The sequence below is a fragment of the Staurois parvus genome, unplaced genomic scaffold (genome assembly GCF_062004578.1).
Source record: "Staurois parvus isolate SC_StPar_1 unplaced genomic scaffold, SC_StPar_1.0 ptg000634l, whole genome shotgun sequence".
Taxonomy (NCBI): domain Eukaryota; kingdom Metazoa; phylum Chordata; class Amphibia; order Anura; family Ranidae; genus Staurois; species Staurois parvus.
Window position 1 is genome coordinate 13,251,668 of NW_028318430.1, and position 23,937 is coordinate 13,275,604.

Sequence of the window (23,937 nt, forward strand, 5' to 3'; positions counted from 1 at the left end):
TGTTGGTCACCACCGGTATAGGTTAACTTTGAAAAAATAAATTCAATACAATTATAGCCCATACTCTAAGTTTCCCTATATGGCTACAGCTCTCTATGGTGTAAATGCTTTGAAAGTTTGTTTTCAAAGGTGATAACAGTATGTCCCATGATGCATTAGAACAGCGGTTCTCAACCTGTGGGTCGCGACCCCTTTGGGGGTCGAACGACGCTTTCACAGGGGTCGCCTAAGACCATCGGAAAACACATATTTCCGATGGTCTTAGGAACCGAGACACCGCTCCTCTATCCGTCTCCAGGTGTGGGGGGGATGACATGCCGCCCCTGTCATCTGGACACACCCCCGGCATCAATCCTCGCCGGTGATTGGCCGCCGGAACTGTAGCTCAGGAGAGGCACACAGGCGGCCAATCACCGGCGAGGAGGTGGAGCTGGGAGAGGAGGAGCCGAGCGGCACCGCGAAGATCGAGCGAGTGAAGAGGAGCAGAGCGGCCGGAGTAGGAAGACAGCTGACCGGTAAGTGTCTGTACCATGGGAGAGGGAGGGAGCGAGCGAGCCCAGGCTGGAGCAGGGGTCAGCAAGGTAAGTATCATTGGTGTCAGTGGGAGGAATAGTGCCCCATCATTGGTGTCACTAATACCAATGATGGGGCACTATTCCTCCCACTGACACCAACGATGAGGCACGATTCCTCCCCCAAATGACACCAACGATGGGGCACTATTCCTCCCCCCACTGACACCAACAATGGGGCACTATTCCTCCCCCCACTGACACCAACGATGTGGCACTATTCCTCCCCCCACTGACACCAACGATGGGGCACTATTCCTCCCCCCACTGACCAACGATGGGGCACTATTCCTCCCCCCACTGACACCAACGATGGGGCACTATTCCTCCCCCCACTGACACCAACGATGGGGCACTATTCCTCCCCCCACTGACACCAACGATGGGGCACTATTCCTCCCCCCACTGACACCAACGATGGGGCACTATTCCTCCCCCCACTGACACCAACGATGGGGCACTATTCCTCCCCCCACTGACACCAACGATGGGGCACTATCCTCCCCCCACTGACACCAACGTTGGGGCACTATTCCTCCCCCCACTGACACCAATGTTGGGGCACTATTCCTCCCACTGACACCAATGATGGGGCACTATTCCTCCCACTGACACCAATGTTGGGACACTATTCCTCCCACTGACACCAATGTTGGGACACTATTCCTCCCACTGACACCAATGTTGGGGCACTATTCCTCCCACTGATACCAGTGATGGGACACTTTTCCTCCCACTGACACCAGTGATGGGGCACTATTCCTCCCACTGACACCAGTGATGGGGCACTATTCCTCCCACTGACACCAGTGATGGGGCACTATTCCTCCCACTGACACCAGTGATGGGGCACTATTCCCCCCACTGACACCTATGATGGGGCACTATTCCCCCCACTGACACCAATGATGGGGCACTATTCCTCCCACTGGCACCAATGATGGGGCACTATTCCCCCCACTGGCACCTATGATGGGGCACTATTCCTCCCACTGGCACCAATGATGGGGCACTATTCCTCCTACTGGCACCAATGATGGGGCACTATTCCTCCTACTGGCTCCAATGATGGGGCACTATTCCTCCTACTGGCACCAATGATGGGGCACTATTCCTCCCACTGGCACCAATGATGGGGCACTATTCCTCCTACTGGCACCAATGATGGGGCACTATTCCTCCTACTGGCTCCAATGATGGGGCACTATTCCTCCTACTGGCACCAATGATGGGGCACTATTCCTCCCACTGGCACCAATGATGGGGCACTATTCCCCCCACTGACACCTATGATGGGGCACTATTCCCCCCACTGACACCAATGATGGGGCACTATTCCCCCCACTGACACCAATGATGGGGCACTATTCCCCCCACTGACACCAATTATGGGGCACTATTCCCCCCACTGACACCAATGATGGGGCACTATTCCTCCCACTGACACCAATGATGGGGCACTATTCCTACCACTGATACCAATCATGGGGCACTATTCCTCCCATTGACATCAGTGATGGGACACTATTCCTCCCACTGACACCAATGACGTGGCACTACTCCTCCCACTGCAAAATTACAGTTATGAAGTACCAACGAAAATAATTTTATGGTTGGGGGTCACCACAACATGAGGAACTGTATTAAGGGGTCGCGGCATTAGAAAGGTTGAGAACCATTGCATTAGAAGAAGAGAAATTAAAAGTCACAGGATTCTAGTACAAATTTTTAGATGCCCTCATATCTCAAATCTTTGACTGTTCTGTTTAGCCAGAAGAAAACAAATGCATTGAAGGATTGGTAGGTTACAATATATAGCATTTTTGTTTTTTACGTTTAATACTGCTTTAACCTCGTCTCCTGTGTCAAGGCATATTTCCAGCTGTAAGTATACATATTTTTTGGCAAAGATCCTCCTAGACTTGAGAAGAACCTGGGGGCACCATGTGAATACCAGGTGCCCCATGAGAATTTTGTGAGATCCAGTGACAGGAATGTAAGCTATTAGGATGATATGATTTACATACATGCCAACTTGTTATGCTTCTGTGCTGTATAATGAACAAAAAAAAAAAACTAAACTAAAGTGGAGTTCAAAATTAAGTTACTGCAACAGGTACCACACATGTATATACCCCAGGTTATTCCTATCGCCATGAAAAAATGTATGCAGATTTCAGAGTGCACTTACAAGAGTGAAAAAGAGGGGGCTTGAAAGAAATGTAGGCCTACAACCAGCTATCACCAAAAAGTACAAGTCAGCTAATGTGCTAGAAGTGAGCGGGTTATGTCTGATATCACTGATAAGGAGCTCCCTTGTAAAAGTCAGGGCCAGGGGCGGACTGACCATTTGGAAACTCGGGAAATTTGCCCGAGGGCCTGGGGTCAGTAGGGGGCCCCATGAGATGCCCCTGGTACCTTTTTCATAAGCTTTTTTGAGTTTGGGCAAGGACACAGGGGCCCCATGATCCCCTATTGCCCGGGGGCCCCATGAGTCATCAGTCCGCCCCTGGTCAGGGCCCTAGTAATGACGGGAGTCCAGGAAATGTGCTCCTGCAGGATGTGTGAGAGAAGCCCAGAGAACTGAAATGAGGACATGGTGAAGTGAAACCCTAGAGTCAGGGTCCGGATGGTCACCGTTAGATGTGCATTCTGTGTGTGATATACAGAGTACACTGCTGAAAACAAAGAAAAATAGCAACAGCATTTGGTTCCAGTTGTCTCATGTACAATTGCCCACACCATACTGTATTATACAGTACCCACTTAAGTATAGTAAAAGGCTATGATCTTGCACCTGTAAAATGATTGTAATATGGCTTCAACCTATTCAACTTGCTGCCTTAGTTTTTTTGTATTTGCAGTATTTGTGAATCCTATGGAAAAGTACATTGATACCTGAAATAACAGTACTTTATAAACACTAGTAAAAAATCATAGGAATTACAGAATACTATGATTTAATTTGACAGTCAATGAGATGCAGAGTACACTATTGAAATTAAAGAAAAGTATCAACAGCATTTGGTTCCTACTGTCTCATGTACAAGTGCCCACACTATATTATACAGTACCCACTGAAGTCACCCTCAGTAAAGTAAATGGCTATGATTTGAACCTGTAGAAATTATTGTAATATGGCTTCAGTTTATTCAACTTGCTGCCTTAGTTTGTTGTATTTGCAATGTTTGTGAATCCTATAGAAAAGTACATTGATACCTGAAATAGTGGTACTTTATAAATACTAGAAAAAAATCATAAGAATTACAGGATTAAATCTGACAGCCAATAAAATAGTTTTATATGCTGATTTCTGATTATATGAATTTATACAGTTCTTCAGCAGAAATAAATGCTGAATTCTAGGTATGAGCATATGGGACAATATTTCAGGGGCTTACCAATGGTAATGCTAATTTGGACATGTTTTAATCAATGGATAAGTAGAATAGCATGTGACATCCACCTAGCATATTACTACTTTGCACAGGTAAAATAACAGGCTGTGAGCTGGTGTATTACTATAGCAGTTCTGTGTTTTCAAGCAATTTTAGTGGATTACAAGATCAAATGAAAAAACTTTACACAAGCATAAGCTTCATTTTTGGTACCTTTGTGGCCTAGTTCTCCCAGAATTCCTCTTTCTCCTGGTAAGCCAACATCGCCAAACTGACCCTTAGGAGCGCTAAAGGCGGGCTGTCCTTTCTCACCCTTCATTCCTTGGAAACCTCCCATTCCAAAAGAGCCTTTCACTCCTATTTAAATTGTAATTGAAAATGGAAAAAAGAATTGCAATTAAAATGGTCATTAGACAGTCAAGTAAAGCTCAAAGGAGAAGATGATCTTACCTGACACATTCAGTTATGTGTGTAAATGTTTTAATTGAACTACTAAGTTCTGTAAACAGCAGGCATTTTTTTTTCAACAGAACAGCTACACATGGATAGGCAAACATATAAAAGGAAACCTAGAACACCACCTGCTGGTAATGAATGCAAGTATTAAATATTATGCAACATTTCATATTTAAGGAGCCTAGAAAATGAAATGTATTGATTGTATCTTGTTCTAGTCCTGAACTTAATAAAGAAAATACTTATATGCAAACCTCTATACTGAACCTTGTTTTCCTGACAGCTCCATGTCAGCACAACTAGGTAAGGCTCCCCCCATGCTTCCAGGACCAAACTCATAAATTTGAGCCCACCTGCAGCCTTGGTATTCGTCTTTTTTCCTCCCATATGCAAGACCTAGGTGTGCTCCTCTACCTGGCCGGTCTTAAGGGCTGTCTGTCTGTTCATGCATGTGGGTTTCAGCTGAACACGGTGTCTGGTGTACCGGCTAAATGACCCATAATCCAGGGAGCCCCACTGCTGGTCCTCATGGCAGCTTTTATCATGGCTAATAGCTTTGCCTGGGGTCTGCTGGGTCCATGTGAAGTGGGCAGCGGTGTCAGCAGAGTCTCCCCTAGGCACGCACACCCACGCAGTGCTAGTGTTTACAGTTGGATAGTGGAGGTTAGGTGAGCTAAATTTAAAAATGCTTTGTATCCAAATAAATGCTGCATTGCTGGGTATTGTTGTGCCTTGCTCCCTGCAGTTGCTGTGCATACCCTGAGCTCCTCCACAGATCGTAGTCTGCATAATAGGTGGACAAAGTAATACTTTGTTCATACATGGCATTAACCTGTTGGTGGCTTCTCATAATAGCTTTATGGTTGTGCCATTATGCCAACCCCCTCAAAAGACCAGCATTCCCAGAAAAGGTAGAGGAGTTGCTTGTGGATGATTGATCTAGCCAGCATTGCCTGTTGGAGTATAGGACATCCTTTTATTTTTTCTTTGTGCTCTCCAGTTTCTCAAAAGAAAAAAAAAAAAAAGAGAAGGTCTTTATGATGTCAACAATTTCCTTGGATGGTGTGTGTATATTGCAGAATATTATTGCAATTCTGTTTCAGATTCCTACTTTTTTGTTGCCCTTAACAAAACATTTTCATTATCGCCTGCTCTCTGGCAATTGTTAACCCATTAGGGTTTGTTACTAAGCAAGCTATTTTCTACTTCATTACATTATTATTATTAATATTATTTAGCTGCTTGTTAAGTGACAGGCAAAACACTAGTATTATCTAGTCTGTCAATGAACAGTCTCAGAGCTTTCCCAAGGAGAACAACCCTCTTCAGACTGTATGACAAACATGAATGTTGCTGTTTCATGCACCCACTGAAGAGGTTATATGTTCTAGCAGCAATGAGCAGTCTCATAGCCTTCCCAGGCAAAACAGCCTCTTCAGACTCTCCAGAGGGGAAGAGATGGATGAACATGATGAATCTTGCTTTGTTCAAGCAACCAGAAATGAGGATGATGGCACCTAACATGCTATCACATTCATTAAACTAAACTAAATGAAAGTGTCCAGTACACTCAAAAGGAGTTGTTTCCACTCACCCCATGAAATGGCTATATGTTCTGACAATTAGAGGTCTCATAGCCGGCACAGGCAAGACAGCCTCTTCAGGCTCTATGAACAGCAAGATGCGGACAGGAATGATTGTATGAATCCTGCTGGTTTAAGCAGCCAGGGATAGAGATATGATGCCTAACAGGATGTCACATTCAATAAACACATTGTCAATACACTCTAAAGGAGTGGTTTCCACTTACCCTTTGAAAGGGTTATCTGCTTTGGCAATAAGAAGTGGCTTAGCCTTCCCAGGCAAAAGAGCCCTCTTGAGAGTTTCCAAAGAGGATGATGCGGTTGGACACAACTGCATGAATACTGCTTTGTTCAATCAACCAAGGGTACAGATGATGACACCTAACAGGTTGTCAGATGACGCTAATACACTCTAAAGGAATGTTTCCACTTACACTGTGAAGGGGTTATCTATTCTATCAATGAGCAGTCTCCTGTCTTTCCTGGCAAACAATCCTCTTCAGACTCTTCCAAAAGAAGAATCGGATGAGCATGACTGTATGAGCCCTGCTGGTTCAAGCAGCCAGGGATAAAGAAGTTGACACCTAACAAATTATCACATTCATTGACCATGTGGTCAATACATTCTAAAGGAGTTGCTTCCACTCATCTTGTGAAGGGGTCATCTATTCTGCCAATCAGCAGTCTCAGAACCTTCTCAGGCAAATCAAACCTTGCCAGAGTCATCCAAAGAACATGTGAATGAACATGACTACATGATTCCTGTTTTGTTCAGTGATTAGGATGATAGTGATTAGGATGACAGTGATTAGGATGATAGTGACCAAGTTGTCACAATTAACTAAGCATGTGGTCAAGACACTCTAAAGGAATTGCTGAATTCACCTTCTGAAAGGGCCATCTATTCTGGCAATGTCCAGTCTTCCTTTTTGGGCCATTATAACTGGTCTCAGAGTCTGCTCAAGCCAATAAATCCTCTTCAGTCCCTTCTGAGCAAGAAGACAAGGGTGACCTTTGTCTAGGTTTTTGATTACTCCTTTGGTAAGGTTGATGAAATGCCTTTAAATAGAAGCCAAGCTATAGAAGTATTTCAAGTGCCTCCAGAGGACGGCCTGACAATTCCCTTATGGTGACTAAATTAAGTGCTCATTCTACAAGATGGGAGCATGTTGCCACAGCAGGATGTCAAGGGGTTTGAATCACCCCTTTGGTTGGTGTGTCCCTTATGGGATTGGCCAGATACATTACTTTCCATTAGAAGATGCTGTGGCCTTTAAGGATGTACTCAATCACTGCACTTTTCTTGATCCTAGAAGGTGAAGCCTAAATTAACAGTGGTTAGTTTGGCTTCCTGCCTCAAGATGAACATCTGTTGAGTTAAAGGAGACTGAAGTTCAAAAGTCAGTTTCCATGCTCACTCCAGAGAATGTAGCTTCTGCATTTCTGGCTGGGAGTAAAAAAAAGTCACCACATAATCTAAGAAGAGCTGCATGCCAGGATACTTTCTGGTATTTTGGGGATCCATACATGTCGTTGGGCACTTGGTGGCTACTTTTTGGACATAGGTACAGCTTTGGTGACAAACACATGGTCACTCAAGGCATGCAGAAAATATTTGGGAGCTCTTTCATCCTTCATGCCTCAAATCTCCTCACTCCAGCAGGTCAGGTAGGCTCAGATGAACTCCCACCACCTTTTCAATTCAGATTTTTGGACAGTAGCAGTCAGAGGGCCTAGGTCAGAAGATATGGATTACGCCCTGTATGAAAGTGAGCCTAAACTTGTGGTTGGAGAAGCAGAATTTTCTATGATGTAATTCCCATGTGACGACCTAGTGGCTGGTGATGTAGTAACACACCAACAAAATAGTTGGAGAGCCCTAATTCAGGAGCAATGGGCTCAAGACCAATGGCCTTTTTAAGGGTCCAAGATCGTGTCCAACATCCTGGAGTTAAGAACGGAATGTCAGGCTCTCCTAGCCTTTTGTCACCTCATCCAGGGTGGACCTGTCCTGATAAAGTTAGACAGCACAATGACTGTGGCCTGTATGGAAAAAAAGGGGGCACTCAGTGTCTCCTATCTGAAGGAGATTTCTCCAATTCTAGAGTTGTCTCAAGTCAATACCTGTGGTTTATGTGCCCAGTCGAAAGAATCTTAAAGCAAAAAATTTGTCCAGGTCAACCCTGGACAACAATGAATGGTCCAGACTGCCGTAAGTCTTTTCAGAACAAACGGACTTGTAATCTCTTCCAGAGGTAGACCTGTTCACATCCCCAGTCAACACCAAATTGCTAAAGTTCTATTCCAGGGTCCAGCATCCACAAGCAATCAGGGTGGAGGTGCTGATTGCAGAGCAGATCTCCAGGGCAACTTATGCCTTTCTGCCTCTCCCTCTAATTCTTAGCTTTCTGCTGAAGCTGTGGCAGGGGAAGGTGATAGTTCTGGTGGTGATCCCAGGTTGATTGAAGGGGCCTTGGTACTCTCTGCCCCTCCTAACAAGTGTCAAGGATCCATTCCATCTGCTGGTAATATCAGATCTTCTGCAAAGTCCCATTTATTGAAACACCTGACAGGCGTAGGCTCATGGCTTGGGTCTTGAGACACTGAGGCTAATAGATCTTGGATGCTCTGTAAAGGTTGTGAATACTCATATGAAAGAAAAGAAGAACAGCACTAACAGTGCCTATAGTAGAATATGACATAAATTCACAGGATTGTTGCTGATCAAAGTTTTACACTGGGATCTTCACAAGTCTCTCACATTCTGAAGTTTCTGCAGGCGGGGCTTGATTGAGGTTTATGCATAAGTATTCTATGGGCCCACATTTCAGCTATCTCTGCCTTCACTGGCATACAGTGAGCATACAACACTCAATTATAGTGTTCTTCAAGCTATAACTTGGTTGAAACCTACTAAGGGATTGTTGTTTGTGAAGTGGGATCTCCCATCAGTGTTGGACTTGTTTACATCAGATGCCTTCAATCAAAGTGGCCCCCTGTGGTACCACTTGCTGAAAACTGGTTTCCTGGTGGCAATTACATCAACCGGAAGAGTGTTCATATTAGCAGTCCTAGTGTTTAAAGAACCCTTTCTTACGTTCATCCTGGATATGGTGGTACTCATGCTGATGCACAAGATCGTGCATAGGTGGCCTTCAGGGTCTATATCACACAAAAAGTTGTCCTTCCTATGCCCCTCTTGGGGAGTACTCAAGAAGTTAGCCTATCAGATGTGGGCCAAGCTTTAATATGTTACATCAAGGCGACATCTGGCACCAGAAAGTCTGGGCCCTTGTTTGTCATGCCTGGTGGTGCATGTAATGATTTCACGGCTTCCAACAAGATTATTGCCTCTTGGTTGGTGAAGCTCATCTCCTTGGCCTACAAGTTGTAAAGGTTGGCTGTGCCAGGGGGATCACTGTCCACACGAAAGGTCTCTACCTTGTGAGTGGCAGCAGGCTGAGTGTTCCCAGACACTATCTTCAAGGCAACTATGTGGGGGTCAATATATATACGTTCATGGCTCATTACTTTATAGGAGCAGTCTTAATGACAACTGAGTTTGGCAGAGGCATCCTGACTTCTGCGTTTAGTCAGAATGGAAGAGTGTGTAGCATTATCCCTCCCCTGTGTGGCTAGTTAGTTCCCAGCTATTCTGACATGGAGCTGTCAGGAAAATGGAAAATGGAATGACAGATACTTACCATAATTTTCCTGACGAGCTCCATGTCAGCACACTTCCCACCCAGCTTGGTAGGACTAGTTACAGAATGCCGAGGCTGCAGGTGGGCTCAAATTTATGAGTTAGGTCCTGGAAGCATGGGGGGGGAGCGGTACCCTTACCCAACTGTGCTGCAATGGAGCTCGCCAGGAAAGGAAAATTACGGTAAGTATCTGTCCTTCACTTTTTTGTTTTGATCATCTTCATTGTTTTGCTTGCCTTTACACTTCTATGATCAAACCCCATAGAAAATTGGGTTTTACCTACCCTTTACACCAGGGTGGCCATCCATACCAGTCAACCCTGGGAAACCTGGATCTCCAAATCTTCCTCTTATGCCAGTAATTCCCAATTCTCCTACATCTCCAGCTCCACCTATTTTCCAAGGTTGTCCGGGGTTTCCTTGCTTTCCATTGTCACCTCGTGGTCCAGGAGAACCTGTGTTTAAAATATAAAAATGTGCAAAAGTAAGTAAAGTATTGGAAAAGTAATTGTTTACCCTAAATGTAATATTTTTTTATCACTTTGTCTATACTTAGTCATACCTCACAGAGAACATGTTTGCACATTATGGACATCATAAATAATGGTGTGTTCACATTTGTCATGTTTATATTAGGTACTCCTCCCAAATTTAAAGAGTTTCTTTAGGCAAAACTTTTTTTTTCTTTTTTTTGTGTGGATAAAGTATGAGATAGTTGGAACTCCTGCCAGCTGTTTCTCTTTTTTTTGCTGTCTGTGGCATAAAGGTTTTTCCTCATTTCCTGTTGTTGCAACCAGGTGCGGACTGACAACTCATGGGGCCCCCGGGCAATAGGGGATCATGGGGCCCCTGTGTCCTTGCCCAAACTCAAAAAAGCCTATGAAAAAGATACCAGGGGCATCTCATGGGGTCCCCTACTGACCCCGGGCCCTCGGGCAGTGCTCGAGTTTCTAAATGGTCAGTCCGCCCCTGGTTGTGACATTATATATTGTTATATTAGTGCATAGGTTCGCTATGAAGTGATGTTAAAACTATTCATTCATTATAAGGACCTGCAACTATTAGCAGTGAGAGAAAGAGTAAGCTAAACACCAAGGTGCATTGGTCTAAGTAATTATCAGCCTTGTGCCTTTGTCATCTGCTCGTCAGTGCTCAGCACTGCAGCTCAGGCCTTCTCAAGAAAGTGTTCTGAAAGACTGCTAGACATTCAGTTATTCCTGTGCCTGATTAATCGGTTAGGCTAGGTTAAAGCACCTTTCACATAGGGTGGACTCTGCCTGTGATCTGCTTGCTCAGCAGTGGATCTGTCCGCTGTTCCTCCCCTGAGCAGGTGGATGACAATTCAGACACAGCCGCTCTCCTCTATGGGTGGTTGGATGTAAATGTATTGCCTGTCCTTTTACACCTGACTGTCATCCAATCTTCCAAGATGGAGGAGAATGGATCCCCATCTGTTTGCGTTTAGTGGATCAGATTGGATGTAGGCGGGTGTAAACACACACATGGGAAAATAGAGGTCTACCTGAAAAACAGACAAGCGGATCCGATCAGAATGTTCATGTGAAAGGGACCTTACACTGGAGTGGTTGAGGGGTGGTAAAAACATGCGGGTGAGCCATGTTTCTACTGAATCTTATTGAACAAAAAACGTGACAAAGGCATCTAAATCAGTGTTCTTGCCTAGTGCTCAGATTGTTGCATTTCGTGTGATCACAGAGGACAGAGTCTAATCTCACCGCATAGACAAAATGTTAAGTAGAGTGTTGAAGAAGTGCAATATTAGTCAAAAATAAAATAAAAAATAGGGGATATAAATGCACTCAAAAAATGACCTTATAAATTTTATTAACATGCATTTAAATATAAATACTCTGTACCAAAATATTACCTAAGCAACTTTAAAAACAATTGTCTAGAAATCTCCTGGGAGGCTTGCCAGTTAATTAACCGATAAAGGCCATGCATTCAAGAAGCTGCATACTCAAAATATGAGAAACAATTACATAATCCAATTATCTTTTATCAAATACTGATTCTTGGATCCAATATCAATTAAATAACAATTACATATGTATATATCTTGCTTATTATTTAGACAATTATGCTGCTCTCTCTTTCTCTCATAACTTCTAATCCCACAGTGGGCATTCCTGAACACTTTTCTTTTGATTTTCATCCTCTATTGTTATCAATCACAACATGAATTCATACAAATACTCCTTGTGAACTTTTTCTAAAGTTAATACTTTGTTACACTGATGTATCAGAGCAGATTAGGCTAGGTTCATAAATTGGAGTCAGTGAGGAAAACTTGCAAAATTGTGCATCTTCTCGACTTGCAGTCAGAATGCACTGCTGTTAAGCATTTGTGTAGAGTTACTTTAATTCTTAATGCCCCCGTTTTCACGCACGTGCCGCAGCACTAGAGGGAGAATTGCACTGACCAAAAATTAAAGACATCCACATGTATGCATTGATGGCAATTGGGCTCAGTGTCTTATGTCAACAGTATTACAAACCATATCTTCCAATCCCATGAGCAGTCACACAACTGCAGCACAAATATGAACATACAGGTCTCCTCCACTGCACAGGAGATATTTGTGTTTCATACAGTTAAAGGAACATCTATTTACACTGGATTGCCACTTCCCATAATTCAGATTTGCATGATGACAGATGTTTTATAGCACTGGCAGTAGTCAAATTTTCACAGGATTATATGTAAGTAAAAAAACAGAGCACTGCACTCTTACCTGCAAATCCAGGGACACCCACTGCTCCTGGCGTCCCAGGTTTCCCTGGCATTCCTGGAAACCCGCCATTCCCTGAAGAACCTGGTAATCCAGAAGCTCCAGGAATTCCAGGATCACCTGATATACCTTTCAATCCTGGAGTCCCAGTTCTTCCATTGATACCTAGGAGAAAAATAAAAGGAAATATGAAAGATGCTCAATAGCTGCCAAGAAATGTTTCCAAACATATTCTGTGAAAAACAATGGATTTTATTGAGAGTATTTTTATTGAAAGATCTTTTAATTTTTATACTGTAGTGCTGCTTTTTAATTTGGCTAAAACTCTTAAGTGCCAATTTCAAAAGAAAGCAATTGGGGGGATGTCACAAGCAATTACCCAGCAGTGACAAAACCTAACCTTATATTTCTTGATACAGTGACTTCCTATGATCATCAGTTGCATCTAGTGGCCATTATGTGGTATTTTCCTGACTTCAGGAAAAACTCAGCATTATGGCCACTAGGTGGAGCTAATGATCATAGGAAGTCACTGTATCAAGAAAAATAAGGTTAGATTTTGTCACTGCTGGGCAAATGCTTGTGACATCCCCCCAACTGTTTTCTTTTAGAAATTGACACCTAAGACTGTTAGCCAAATTCACTGTATTAAGCAACATATGATCAGAATTCATCATGACTGAGGAAATGCTTGTGACATTCATCCAACAATTATTTTTATAAATAGACCCCCTGGTAAAAGTTAAAGTACAGAAGATACAGGAAACATTAATAATAGACATTATTAGCAGTATGTACCTTGTAATCCTGGTAAGCCTGCATCACCTTGTACACCTTTGAAACCTAAAAAGCCAGGTAATCCAACATCACCTCGGGATCCAGATGGAGCTCCCAGCACGTCACCAGAGCTACCTTTTGTACCCTGATATCCCTGTGCACCTGGCATTCCTGCTGGACCACGTTCTCCTGTAAAACCTGGTTCTCCAGGCTTTCCACGATCTCCTCTTCGACCTGGGAATCCTGAAAACATAAAGATAATGTATTAGCCCAATATTACATTCAATAGTATAACTCTAACAACCATATTAATTGCACCTAATAGATCAGGTTTTTGTTTAAAGCTGTGCTACAGACAGCCTCTACTCCGATTAAATCACACATATGGGAACTGTTTTACCTGCCAAAGGATTTGTGAACCTCTAATACACAGCACAGACCTCCCTGACAAAGACACTGTGGTTAAGGTTGAACTCTGAGAATTAGGCTAAAATTACCATATTTTTCTCTCCATAAGACGCACCTAGATTTTAGAGGAGAAAAACAAGAAAAAAAATATTCTGAACCAATGGACTGCAGACATGGTACAGGCGATGACCAGAGACTGCGGACATAGTACAGGCGATGACCAGAGACTGCGGACATAGTACAGAAGATGACCAGAGACTGCGGACATAGTATAAGAGATGACCAGAGACTGCGGACACAGTACAGGAGATGACCAGAGACTGCAGACATAGTACAGCACATGACCAGAGACTGCGGACATATTACAGGCGATGACCAGAGACTGAGGACACAGTACAGCAAATGACCAGAGACTGCGGACATAGTACAGGAGATGACCAGAGACTGCGGACATAGTACAGGAGATGACCAGAGACTGCGGACACAGTACAGGAGATGACCAGAGACTGCGGACATAGTATAGGAGATGAGCAGAGACTGCGGACATAGTACAGGAGATGACCAGAGACTGCGGACATTGTACAGCAGATGACCAGAGACTGCGGACACAGTACAGGATTTGACCAGAGACTGCGGACATAGTACAGTTGATGACTAGAGACTGTGGACATACTACAGGAGATAATCAGAAACTGCAGACACAGTACAGGAGATGACCAGAGACTGCGGACATAGTACAGTTGATGACTAGAGACTGTGGACATACTACAGGAGATAATCAGAAACTGCAGACAGTACAGGAGATGACCAGAGACTGCAGACATAGTCCGCAGGTACCCGCTCCCACTTCCGCGGAGTTGTCCTCCCCGAAGTCTTGTGGGACACGTGACAGGTCCCAGAAGACTACAGGTGGCCATTCACAAAGCGCAGCATTTCTTGCACATGCTCAGTAAGCACCCGGCTGTGAAGCTGCAAGCTGTCACAGCCGGGTACCCACACTGAAGATGACGGCGCCGGAGAGAGAAGACGGTCGGTGAAAGCAGGACAGGACCGAGGAACAGGTAGGATAGAGGGGGGAAAATAGTACATCTTATGGAGCAAAAAATATGGTACCTTCACATTGTTCCCCTCCATACACTGCAAGGGTTAACTGCTTGTAATGTAATGTTTAGGGGTGCCAGAATATAAAGAAATACTTGCCCTATTCCTCACTCTGGTAGGCTTTCTCGATCTGCACAGCCGGTCCAGCGATGCTCCTCTCTAAGGTGTTCCTGGTTGTATTCCAGCCCCCTCCACACCCACTGCAAGGTTAATAACCCTGCATTATACCTGATGATGCAGAGGGTCCACAGGCTGGAGTGCAGGGGAGTGCAAAATTGTTATACTTATATCTCACTCTCAGGTCACAACATTAATTACATCCCTCAGCTGGCTTCTTGATTCGACTTCCAGCCCAGCCCAGCCCAGCCCAGCCCAGCCCATTTCAGCCTGAAAGAATTCTATGGGGCTGGTAGAGGGATTGGCTCCTACCAGTCTAGATTATATGAACTTTCAGCTGGTTTAGATAAAATGACTTTATAAAAAAAGAAAAAAATGTAGGTAGTTTTGACACTGGCTGCAGGTAGGTTATTTAAACGTTTAGGCCTATAGGAATAAGGGATGGATATGTGAAAATTCCTTCCCTTCATGTGAAAAAAAAAAAAAAATTTATATATATATATATATTTTTTTTAAGTCCCATGGTGTAGTGAACACACTCACAAAACTAGCACCCAGTGAAAAAAAAAAGTGAGCACACAAAAAGTAAAGTACACAAGTGCTCAGGGTGTACGTCTGGTCCTCCTGTGAAGATAAAGGGCCCTAGCCCTGATCCCCAGGGCGCAAGGCTCCTGACGGTGACTAAGGCACTCACTAGGTCCACCTGGCCAAAACTAGCCGGACCCCTTTCTTCAGGAGGCCTGCGGAAGCAAGGCCACCCCGAGTGCTAAGTGGGGCTCTCCCGAAGGGAGACCCCATGAGAGGAGGAGACCCTGACCAAAAAGCCTTATGCTTCCCCCCAAGACTTTCAGGGCAGGCCCGAGGACCTACAGCCTACTAATCAGGGAAAGTGAAAGTGCGAACACTGCTGTGCAAAAACTGCAAGTGACAAACAACATGAAAAAAAAGGGAAGGGGAAGTGGATGAGTGCATTTAGTGCCATAGTGTAGAACTATGGTGGGCTGTTCGGCCAGGAATAAAAAAACTCCTCTGGTCCTGGCCAAAAGAGGCAGGTGCAAAATAAAAGTGTGACTGCTGTAGTCATAAAGGTGCCTAAAACTCAAAGTGAGCTCCCGCACCATGAGAATTTTAGCACCCATGGACTACTACTCCAGGGGCACATACACCGGCCTTCTTTGTCAGTCCGGGCCTTGGCCAGACCAGTGCTGCCCCATCCCTACTAGAATGGCATCAGAACTTAGAAAGTTTAGGGAGAGCCTTGCCTACAACCAGGGATAAGCCTGGTGCACCAGGCCAGGATCACACCAGGAGGAAAATGTTTCCCCACCACTCTCACCATTCCCACCTAATTACATCTGGGATTACTAACTGACTCCCCAACTTTCAAAGGGAGCCAGGGTTCTATCCCAGACAACTGATAAGAACAGATACAACACATGATCTTAGCCAAAAGGTGAAAATATTGGTCAAATCTACACAAGTAAGACAGCATGTTCTGCAGAAAAGTACACTCGAGAGCAGACTGGTACTTATGGCTTGTTTCTTTTCTCTCCAGATGTAATTAATTATGATTAATTCATGAATGAGAGAAAATGTTCTGTATACTGCATTGCTTTTCAAGGTAAATTAGATTTTCCAGTAATACGTGAACAAACAATTACCTTGTGGACCAGGCAAGCTATCAGGTCCAGGATCACCTCTGACTCCTTTAAATCCATAAATTCCATCTGCACCTGGTTGACCTGAATGACCTTTTAGACCTCTTACACCTAATGTGAAAAAAAAAACCACAAAGGAAACTGAAGTCATAAAAAACAAGATAGGTTACTGAAGGATCCAATAATTTTTACATACATAGGAAAACTGTGGATGAAACAAATCCTCCTACATAAGTTGAACCTGTTTCTCTGCAGTTTTCTGTCCTCTACAGCAATTCAAAGTGCATAATTTATACAGCTTGTCTGAAGTTTCAGAAAACAGGGGGCAGGAAACTTAAGTTACACTCTGTAGAGTTCATTGAGGTGAGCTGGTTGGATGGAAGGGACACACCCCCTTCACACAGCAGACAGGAACAGAGCTGAGGCTATCAATCACAGGCAGTGTGCTGGAGCTTCCCCCCCATCACCTTTTTAACTCTTGTCAGAAAAACCTGTCAGGTGTGACTCATACAGATAGCAGAGGAATGGGGCAGCCTATAGAAATGATACTTAGTGCTCTGGATTGAGACAAGTACACACTATAGAGTGGGGATCGGCAAGCCATCAATTGCAATCTGCTGGTTGACTGTGGGGATCTGACAGGTAGTTCATGAACATGGGTCTGCTTCCCCCAACCTTTGCCATTCTCATGTTCACCAAAGAGCAGAGAGCGAGAGGCAGCATAGTGCTGATTGGAGGGCGGAGGTGATAGCTGCCTCAGTTAACCACTACTATGGGGAAGGGGGCAGAGGACACTACAGTGGGTGGAAGAACATTTTAGTCAACTAAAATCTTCAGTACATTTTAGTAGACTAAAATCTAATGGGTTTAGTTAAATTGTAATACATTATTTAAGCATTTCTCTAGAATTGCCAAACTCATTATATATTATAAAAATCTAATAACATGTTATTTATGGAATTAAGCTTTGAACATGCACTACAGACACAGATTTAGCCGTTGTGATATATAACATCTTTATAAATAAAATTAAGTTTCATAAACAAACAAAAATATTGCTTTTTGACAAACAGAAGTGAAAGTTTAAAATATAAAAAAACCCCAAAAAACTGTAGACTCGTTTGTCTGTAATGCCATTGCACATATTACCTGAATATAATACAACATTAAATATGAAATTTTAAATTAAATATTCATTTTTTTCTTTCAGTAGCTTAGCAGATGCCTTCTATTTATTCTTATGTGGTATTGCAGTGTTAATTTTGAAGTCAAATTTTTATTTAGTTTTAGTCATAGTCTTTTGACTAAAAAGACATTTTAGTTTTAGTTATATTTTAGTCATCTGAATTGTTTTAGTTTTAGTTGTATTTTAGTCGACTAAAATAGTTTCAATATTTTTGTCAACAAAATTAACACTGGATGTGAAGGGGGCAGAGGACAGTGCTTTGGAGATTTACAGCACACAACTGTGGAGGGAGGGGGCAGAGGACACTGCTATGGGGGGCAGAGGACTCTACAGTGGGGGGAGGGTGATGTGAAGGAGGCAGAGGACACTGTGTTGGGGGATCCAAGACACTACAATGAGGCGAGGGGGGCAGAGGATACTGCTATGGGGGGCAGAAGACACTACAGTGGGAGGGTGATCTGAAGGGAACAGAGGAAACTGCTTTGGGGGGGGCGGTACAGGACACTATTATGGGGGGGGGGCAGAGGACACTGCTATGGTGGCAGAGGACACTACATTGTGGGGGGGCGGGGTGATGTGAAGGGGTCAGAGGACACTGCATTGGGAGGGTACAGGACACTACTGTGGGGCAGAGGACACTGCTATGGGGGGAAGTGGACACTACAGTGTGGGTGGGTGATGTGAAGGGGGCAGAGGACATTGTGTTTGGGGGAGGAATGGGAGTAAAGGACACACCTGTCAGGGGGAGGGAAGCAGAGGGCACTGCTATGGGGGGAAGAGGACTCTACAGTGGGAAAGTCATGTGAAGGGGCAGGAGACACTTTGGGGGGGGGGCAGAGGGGCAGAGGACACTACAGTGGGGGGTGTTGAGGACACTACTGTATGAGGGGGTGATGTAAAGGGGGGCCAGATGACAATACTGTGACACATTGGGGTTTATTTACTAAAGCTGGAGAGTGCAAAATCAGGCTCACTTCTACATAGAAACCAATCAGCATTCTCCAACTTTGGTAAATAAACCCTATTATGTGTTCTTCATGCCATCTTTTTATTGGAAGCTTGATAGTTTTTTTTGTTAAAGAGTGCCACCCAACCCCACACCTCAGGGATCTTTGGTTTCCTCCATGTTGCCTAGGTAGATCTCAACCTCTGAAAGGTTCCCTACCCCCTGCTATAGAGGGATATGTTCACTTCATATTTCATGTCTGAGGTTTACAACCACTTTAATGTTAAATACATAATGAATTACATTTAAAGAGTGTAGTCCTTTGTGATACAGACTATGTAGTCTATCAACTAAAATGCCCTTTTGGTTTATTATACACTGGAAACATGGCAAAGGACCACATTTTAGCACATGCGGCATCTATTGTATAAGGAAAAACATGAAGGTAGTTTCACCTGAGATTCTGAAATATGTTCCAATATCCAAGGAGAGATGGAGGCAGAGGTTTTGTGGCTTTGAGTCCCGTTAAAGTCCATTGTTTCAGGGCTCGTTCACACAAGTGTCTGTTTTTGAATGTAGTGAAGCTTGGTGAGGGAGATGCCTGTTTCAATACATCTCACTGTTTACTTCTTTCTTTTAACTTATTTGAAGTGCACAAAGTGACACTTCATTTATGTCTCTGTGGTGTGTTGCGTTGCTGTGAGGTGATATTTTCTGCCTTCCTGTGTGTTTCAGTAAAAATACTATATGTATAATTTTACTGCAGCTCACCACACCATGGTGTAGTCCAAACAGGGAACATAGAAAACACTTATTTTCAATGTGCCCTAGCAGTAACTCGCATTTATCCAGTGTGGAAAATGTCAGTCACTGCACTCTGCACGAACAAGCGCATAAACTGTATATCCAAAAAGATTACATTGTGATAACTGTATACATGCTTTTATATAAGGACAGTACTATTATAGTTGTTGATTTAAATTCACTATTTCGTGATTAAAAATAAACCTTTTTTCGAAGAAAGATGGACTGATGGCACTGGGAGAGGCGATAGTTAACTTGTAACCTTGGACAAGTTGCTAGGAAGTATCTATTGATTCTGCTAGGCCATATTGAACATGTGATTACTTTTGTAACATATTTATGCGATTGTTCACCTTGCAAATACTTGCATATGATGAAGGCCAAGGTGTGTGGACAAAAGCTTGTGTAGCAAGATAAACAATCACAGAGAAAAAGGAGGTTTGCTGTAGTGTTAATGTTCACATGAATATTGGACTGCAAGGACTAGATATTCCAGACAAAGCTAGGTAAGGGTTGATGTTGGACTCACTTGCTTTATTATGCATGTAATACACTGCTCAAAAAATTAAAGAAACACTTTGAAAACACATCAGATCTCAATGGGGAAAAATATCATGCTGGATATCAATACTGATATGGACTGGGTAATGTGTTAGGAACGTAAGGATGCACCATCATTTGATGGAAATGAAAATTATCAACCTACAGAGGACTGAATTCAAAGACATCCCGAAAATCAAAATGAAAAAAATATGCAGCAGGCTAGTCCATTTTGCTGAAATTTGATTGCAGCAGCTCAAATGGTACTCAGTAGTTTTCTTGGGCCCCATGCTTGTATGCATGACTCACAACGTTGGTTCATGCTCCTAATGAGACGATGGATGGTGTCCTGGGCTATTTCCTCCCAGATCTGGACCAGGAAATCACTGAGATCCTGGACAGTCTGAGGTGCAACCTGGCGATGGACCGAAACATGATATCCTAGAGGTGTTCTATTGGATTTAGGTAAGGTGAGCATGGGGGCCATTCAATGGTATCAATTCCTTCATCATCCAGGAACTGCCTGCATACTCTCACCACATGAGGCTGGGCATTGTCTTGCACCGGGAGGAACCCAGGACCCACTGCACCAGTGTAGGGTCTGACAATGGGTCCAAGGATTTCATCCCGATACCTAATGGCAGTCAGGGTGCCATTGTCTAGCCTGCAGAGGCCTGTGCATCCCTCCATGGATATGCCTCCCCAGACCATCTCTGACCCACCACCAAAACGGTCACGCTGAACAATGCTACAGGCAGCATAACTTTCTCCACGGCTTCTCCAAACCCTTTCACGTCTATCACATGTTCTCAGGGTGAACGTGCTCTCATCTCTGAAAAGCACAGGGCACCAGTGACAGATCTGCCCACTCTGGTGTTCAATGGCAAATGCCAATTGAGCTCTATGGGGCCTGGCTGTAAGCACAGTAAGCTCAGGGCAACACTAGAGGACATCAGGCCCTCAGGCCACCCTCATGAAGTCTGTTTCTGATTGTTTGGTCAGACACATTCACATGAGTGGCCTGCAGGTGGTTATTTTGTACAGCTCTGGCAGTGCTCATCCTGTTCCTCCTTGCAAAAAGGTGCAAATACCAGTCCTGCTGATGAGTTAAGGACCTTCTACTGTCCAGTCCAGCTCTCATCGAGTAACTGTCTGTCTCCTGGAATCTCCTCCATGCTCTTGAGACTGTGGTGGTAGACACAGCAAACTTTCTGGTAATTGCATGTATTAATGTGCCCTCCTGGAGGAGTTGCACTGCCTGTGCAACCTCTGTAGGGTCCAGGTATCGCCTCATGCTACCAGTAGTGACACTGACCCTAGCAAAATGCAAAACTAGTGAAAAACACTCAGAAAAGATGAGTAGGGAAAAAAATGTCAGTGGCCTCCACAACTAAAACCATTCCTGTTTTGGGGGTCATCTCATTGTTGCTCATCTAGTGCACCGGTTGTTAATTTCATTACCATCAAAGCAGCTGAAACTGATTAACAACCCTCTCTGCTACTTAACTGACCAGATCAATATCCCAGGAGTTTAATTGACTTGATGCTATACTCTGATTAAAAAGTATTCCTTTAATTTTTTTGAGGAGTGTATAATATTCCCACTTCTCACAGCAGATTAAGGTATTTGACTGTGTTACAATGTATCATTGTTGGTGGTGAGGTAGCAATAAATGTATTGAGAGAAACACATATCTATCCATAATGTTATTGTTAGCAATGTTGGGTTTGGTTTTATATTTTTTCCTAGACTTCCCCATTAATGAATGGGCCAAAGTCTTCTTTCTATGTTATACAGTAAAACATGCCTACCGTTAAAACCTGGTAATCCTCGAGGTCCGTAGGTTCCTGATGGAGCTGTTGGTGGAGTTAATGTGCACCCATGGCCTGGATAAATAGTTGTAAAAATATTTCATAGTGATATGTGCAGTCGAAAAATTATAAAATAAGCTTCAGCATATTGATAACTGTGCAATCAAAACGCTCAGTAACATATAAAATGAAAATGAACTGTGTTTTACTAAGATAGAACATATCTGCCCATACATTCCTTTCTTATATAAGGGCTTATCATCTGTTCCTGTGGCTATTAAAGCATTATTAGATTTATAATAAGCTTTGTGAATTAAAACATGAGCATACAATATAGGATAGGAAAATGATGGATTATAATACTTTAAAAACGACCATACACAGACATCAGACTAATAGATATACTGTATATCTGTGAATAGTGTATTATTCTAAACACCATCATAAATGAAGGATTCTGCAGCAAGTTTAATCTTGTGCTTATTCAGCTTCTTTGTACTTGCTTGTTCCTCTGCATCTTTTGGTGTGTGAAATTCGCTGCACATGCACACTAGAATGTGGTCATCAAAGCTTTGAAAATCTAATATATTCAATACTAGGACTGTATAGACTATAGGAACATGTGGTGCATAGAAGTAGGTGGTAAAGTAAGTATACTATTTTTTTTTTCCCCAGCAACATTTTTAACATTTTGACATGGGGGTCTTAGTAACTAAGTGGATCTTGCTCATAGCTCAAGGTCTGATTTAGTATTGTACTGTCCCTGCTGCTCAGTCCTCATACTATTTATGAGCTCTTTCTCCACCTTCTGGGCACACCTCCCCAGGGACTGGCTACAGTCCTTTAAATATTCAGGCTGCTTGTTCTGTCCTTCCTCCCACTATACCTCTAGAATCCTCTGGAAGACAGGGGAAGTAACAGAGCCGCAGCCTGTGAAACACTGGGCAGCCCAACCAATCAGCCCCCTGCGACCCTGTTTACAAGGGAGCCAAACTAAAATTTTCTAACAGCCTACTCTAAACTAGGAGGTTGCTAAACTATATATTTTCTTCAATAAGGCTTGGTTTCAGTGTAGCTTTAACATTATTCTTTTACTTCCCTGCTGTACTGAGCCCAATAAAATGCCAACTGTTTGTCTAATATAGAGCTGCAGTTCTTATGCTATTTTGGCAGTTGAAGCATATTGTATCTTTTATTAAATCAGTAAATCAAACCTGAACACTGATGTGATATGCTACACTGCTACATGTTTTATTATTTAATAAATACTTTGCTTAAAGTGTTAAATAACTGAAAAGAATTATTAGCTATTTCATGACTGGCTATTCATATTACAACGCGTGAAATGGTTTTCTTACGTCTTTGGCCTACTAAATTGTCTTCTCCGGGTTCTTTAAAGCAGTCGCCTGTGATAGAAAAAAAAAAAAAGAAAAGATCCTTGTGAAGCAATAGTGAAAAACATCCTGATTTGATACTCTACCAATTGCTAAGCTATACTAATACTATAACAATATCTTGTTTTACCATAGAATAATTTATTTTATTATTTAATTACATAAACAGATTTCAGGATTGTGTTTATTTTTCAATAGGCATCCAATAGTTTTTTAATGCAAAACTAAAAACTGTATTGAGAGCAATATGTAAACTGCTTTATTTCTAAAACTGATATGTGCTTGGATTTCTCTGGACTCTATACTTTCTGAGGCTTAGAAAAAAAGCAAGTATTGTAGGAAAGTCAGAGATGGTCAGAACTCCTGATCTGCACCTTTGTTTTTTTGTCAGAGCTTCAGAAAGTATTAAGGCCATTGGAGCAGCAATAAAGCCAGGGAACTGGGATTTTCAGAAGTCAGAACTAGCAGCTTCCATTATTTTTCAGCAAAAAGGTTTACTTGCACTACTGCATAGTTACATAGTTACATAGTTAGTCTGGCTGAAAAAAAGACAAAAGTCCATCCAGTTCAACCATAGAGAAAAAAAAAAAAGTTATAATCCTATACCCACAGTTGATCCAGAGGAAGGCAAAAAAAACCCCAGCAAAGCATGATCCAATTTGCTCCTGCTGGGAAACAAAATTCCTTCCTGATCCCCTGAGAGGCAATCGGATTTTCCTTGTATCAAC

The 23,937-nt window shown here is 43.1% G+C and overlaps 1 protein-coding gene across 1 annotated transcript in view; it reads right to left on the bottom strand.

Annotated features, from left to right (window-relative positions):
• The window catches only part of COL4A2 (collagen type IV alpha 2 chain), a 288,895-nt gene that overhangs the window by 60,063 nt on the left and 204,895 nt on the right, over nucleotides 1-23,937 (bottom strand). Inside the window, exons 27-33 of the mRNA XM_089693591.1 lie at nucleotides 23,174-23,221; nucleotides 21,816-21,890; nucleotides 16,531-16,638; nucleotides 13,265-13,486; nucleotides 12,470-12,631; nucleotides 9,998-10,168; nucleotides 4,184-4,327 (exon numbers count right to left, since the gene is read on the bottom strand). Of these exons, the coding sequence (XP_089549717.1) occupies nucleotides 4,184-4,327; nucleotides 9,998-10,168; nucleotides 12,470-12,631; nucleotides 13,265-13,486; nucleotides 16,531-16,638; nucleotides 21,816-21,890; nucleotides 23,174-23,221 (930 nt within the window). The remainder of the gene's footprint in view (nucleotides 1-4,183; nucleotides 4,328-9,997; nucleotides 10,169-12,469; nucleotides 12,632-13,264; nucleotides 13,487-16,530; nucleotides 16,639-21,815; nucleotides 21,891-23,173; nucleotides 23,222-23,937) is intronic.